Source organism: Nicotiana attenuata, chromosome 6 (assembly GCF_001879085.1).
Source record: "Nicotiana attenuata strain UT chromosome 6, NIATTr2, whole genome shotgun sequence".
Classification (NCBI taxonomy): Eukaryota; Viridiplantae; Streptophyta; class Magnoliopsida; order Solanales; family Solanaceae; genus Nicotiana; species Nicotiana attenuata.
In genome coordinates this window covers 18,322,139-18,326,255 of record NC_031994.1, presented here as the reverse complement: position 1 = coordinate 18,326,255, position 4,117 = coordinate 18,322,139, and the positions used below count along the sequence as shown (strand labels likewise).

Here is a 4,117-nt window from a genome sequence, read left to right as displayed (position 1 = left end):
AGAGAGAGAGAGAGAGAGAGAGAGAGAGAGAGAGAGAGTCTAATGAAAGTGACACATACCATACAAAGACATATGCAAACACGTAGATTCATTGACTTAAGTTAGTCGCCCGCTGCTAGACTGTTACAGTTCCTCAAGATTGTCCAAAATCCTGAAATTCAAGCTCTTATATAACTAACCTAACTCTTGCACGCTTAAACAAAGCCGTGAATGTTATTTATTCCTTAGCAAAGTAGATGTGACCTCATACTTTGAGCCTTTACTTTCATTACACCTACCAAAATCATAAACATTTCAGAGCATTCGGTAGTAGACCTGAATGTTTTACCAAGATGCAAGGAAGTATAACTACAGAAGTGCGTACAGCTTCCAATTATAATAAAGATGAGGCGGAAAAGTACCTTAGAACGCGTGGACATTCAGACATCTTTCGTCTTACCTGAAAGTAGATAAAATAGATTACAGAAAATGATATCGATTTACATGTATGTATAAATGTATGTATCTATATGTACCATATAGCATGTATGTATAAATGTATGTATCTATATCTACCATATAGTCAGTACACTATCATGCTACCATTGTCATTCTCTATGCGGCAGAAGCAATGCTTTGAGGTAACCAAAAAAAAAGATGGAAAAAAGTAAAGGAGCGGTGGATGATATTGTGGTCTTTCATTTCCATGTATAAACTCCAAAGCAGAACCAAAAGTAAAGCCAGTTTGGAGATATATATACAACAACTACTATGCCTCAATCCTAAAAAAGTGGGGTTGGCTATTTGGAGATATAAAATATGTTTGAATTAAATAAACGAATTGTTTTTTTTTTCTTTAATCCAACAACAGCACATGTTCCACATCTGTTTTGGAAGTAAATGCAGTGTGAAGGACATCAAACAATTGATTCTTACATGACTTCACCTTTGGATCGCTCAAAGCTTCTTTAGTTCTCTGTTTGATCTTTTCACGAGTCTCTGCAAGGTACTGCAGAGTAGTTAAACTACACAAATATATGTTGTAGGAACTAACATATCACCCTCCATATAAAACCTACCTGGACTGTGTTTTCTGCCTTTGTTCCATGGCACTTTTCCTCTGTTTGCTAACCCAATCTTTCTTCTTCTCTCTGCTTCCTTTTCCTTACCATCCTCATAGTCAAAACCCTTGTCTCTGTTGGAATAATCCTCTTCTCGAAAGTCTTCAGCCAAAACTTGCTCCTTGTACATATCAGCACTTTGTTTTCTTGCATTACACCTCATTAACTGCAACATCTCTGCCGGACCATTTCTAGCATATAACAATTTACACGAGTCTTCTCCTTTGGATGAAACAGAAAAGCCAGATGATAAGGAGTTGTTCTGAACCACAGATGCATGATAAATTGACTTTGATATGCTCAGTCTACTTCGTGTACAATCAGCGACACAAGCTGAAGTTGGGGAAAGAAAAGTGCTATGCGAGGTATTGATAGGAAGATGAGGAGATAATTTCCTGAGGAATAAACAAATATATTGATCAGAGATGCTTCCATTTGATAAATAGCATTAATTAGGCAACATACAATCAAAGGTTAAGTCTCCTAGTGTGCAGGCAAAAGAACAATACATCCGCTGTCCATTTCTTGTTAAACAACATTATTATTATCAAGATAACAAAGCACCACTTGTACATAATGTTATACAAGACTCTTGTGTTGTCTGCTATAACATAGGAGGTTAGGATTCACATAATTGTTTTACCTTCTGAGGGAAAAGCAGATCATGTACCAAATGATAAACTGAGTAATCAGTTAAGCAATTGTTAAAACTGAAGCAGAACTAAACATTTATTAAAATAAAACTCATGCAGAACTCAAATGATCTATCAGAATATGAATCATAATGGGGGGAAAAAAAGATAGGGAAAAGAGAAACAACGAGATAGCTTGGCTCAGAATTTCAGATACATGAAACAAAAGCAAAAACTGATGAATGCAAAAATCACGCCTTGGTATTAAAAAGGCCCATTGGAAAATATCACCATTAGCGGAAAATTTCTTATGCTCAAGTAATTTACCAAGTGCCTCTTTCTCCTAATTCTCGAGAAAAATGTGGTGTCGTTCATTTACAATCTTTTGAAACAGAAATTTGAGCTCAACTATATAAAGTCCGGATAAAATAATTAAGGTGCTTGCCGAATAAGATTTACCTAAAATGGCTCAACGAAAGAACCAAATTAGTCAAGTCACCCAATTCGTCCAAATGATAGCTACGCAAATTTCAACAATTAACTTAAATCAAATGACCAAGAACTTCAAATTACACTTGCAAATACCTTATGCCATGCCTGTCCCTCAGAAATCTGTCTCTAGGGTGGCTTTAAAGACTAATTTTCTCAGCAAATGGTCAAGGAATCTTGTGTACATTGATCAATAGGGTTAAGCTCCTTCAATGTGGTCACATTGCTTAAATTTTATGGACACTAAATAAATGTAAAATAAGAAGCTCGACAAAGTATTCGATAAAATGCATACCGAACCCATCAATCATCATCCACCAAAAATATCAAAATTTTCACTTCGCATCTAGCAAAAACAAATGAAACCGACGTAATGCGATTATACTGGTGGGGAAATTAACTAAATTATAAAACAAGAAGAAAAACAGAAAGCATTAGCCATTGTTCAAATTACGGAGACGGGGTTTCTGAATTTGCTCCCAAATTGCAGTCAGATTTTTTGCAGAGCCAAGAGGAATACTAAGGCAGAAATTCAAATTCAAACGTACAGAGAGAGTTTGAGAGCTTACATGGGGGAGAAGATGGAGAGACGCATTCACCATACGTTTGTGATAAAGTATTACCTGCTAGCTGCAGTACTGTATATTCCTCTCTATTCTGTTCCGAGATAAATAGTAATCTTGGCCCGTGGTTAATTTGGTGTACTGTATATATATATATATATATATATATATATATATATATATATATATATATATATATATATATATATATATATATTTTACTCTTGATTCTTGGCCAAGTTTGTTTTTATTTATCTCCGCCGCTAGGAGTAGGAGTGGCAAGCTGGCGGGTCGGGTCGCATATGGTTAGGATCGAAAATGAGTAATGAAAAAACAGATCAATTATCCGACCCAACCCATATTTAATACGGACAAAAACGGGTTAACCGGCGGATAATATGGGTTACCCATATTATCCATGACTTCTTGTATATGATCACTTTTGGGAGAATTGTTAGTCTCCCTAACTTGAGGAACCCCCAATTTGAGGCTTTACAAATATATAAGTTAGACCCATTGATTATCCATTTTCTAAATGGATAATATGGTTCTTATCCATATTTGACCTGTTTTTAAAAAGTTCATTATCCAACCCAAATTTTAACGAATAATATGGGTGATTAACTATTTTATTTTAACCATTTTGCCACCCCTAATTTCCCCTAAGATTTGAAGTCTAAGTTTCCACCAACATTAAGTAGACCTAAGATTTGCGTACACTCTATTTTTTCTATTTTTCACTTATGAAATCACATTGAATTATTGTTGTATTACGTCTAATGATATTGTGGAAAAGTAAAAACTTACCAGTACAAAGTAAAATAATGCATAACATATGTCTTGCACTTAACATATACATTATCGTTTGTTAATCACTTAACCATAGTGCACTAACATGGTTGTGTGCACCCAACCTAGTGCGAGTAAATATTTATCTTGTGGGAGTCTCCCACGTAATTGTATAGGGTAAAATTGGTTTACATTAAATGATTGAATGGCAACGTGACACAGGTAACCGGAGTCAGGTAGAAAGTAAATCGCGTAATAACTAACACCGGGAACAACATCTACAATAGACATCGGATAGACCTCGAAGGAACATGATCAACGTGAGCACATCAAATACTTGCCATCGGTTAGCATTCAACAAAGAATATTCCCTGGTACTAAATGGGTAGTCGTTGCAAAGAATATATATATATTCATGGCATGCCGTTACATATTCATCAATGGCCCGCTTTATTGTCATTTAAGATGAGCTTAATCCTAGGATCTTGTTTCCCTAGGTATAGCTATAAATAGTAGACTCAACAGCCACTATAACACACGAAAC

At 35.4% G+C, this 4,117-nt stretch overlaps 1 protein-coding gene across 1 annotated transcript in view; it reads right to left on the bottom strand.

Annotated features, from left to right (window-relative positions):
• LOC109226667 (golgin subfamily A member 6-like protein 22) overlaps positions 1-2,905 on the bottom strand; it is a 5,867-nt gene extending 2,962 nt beyond the window's left edge. The window contains exons 1-4 of the mRNA XM_019391492.1: positions 2,791-2,905; positions 1,059-1,495; positions 926-978; positions 402-439 (exon numbers count right to left, since the gene is read on the bottom strand). Of these exons, the coding sequence (XP_019247037.1) occupies positions 402-439; positions 926-978; positions 1,059-1,495; positions 2,791-2,816 (554 nt within the window). The 5' untranslated portion in view covers positions 2,817-2,905. The remainder of the gene's footprint in view (positions 1-401; positions 440-925; positions 979-1,058; positions 1,496-2,790) is intronic.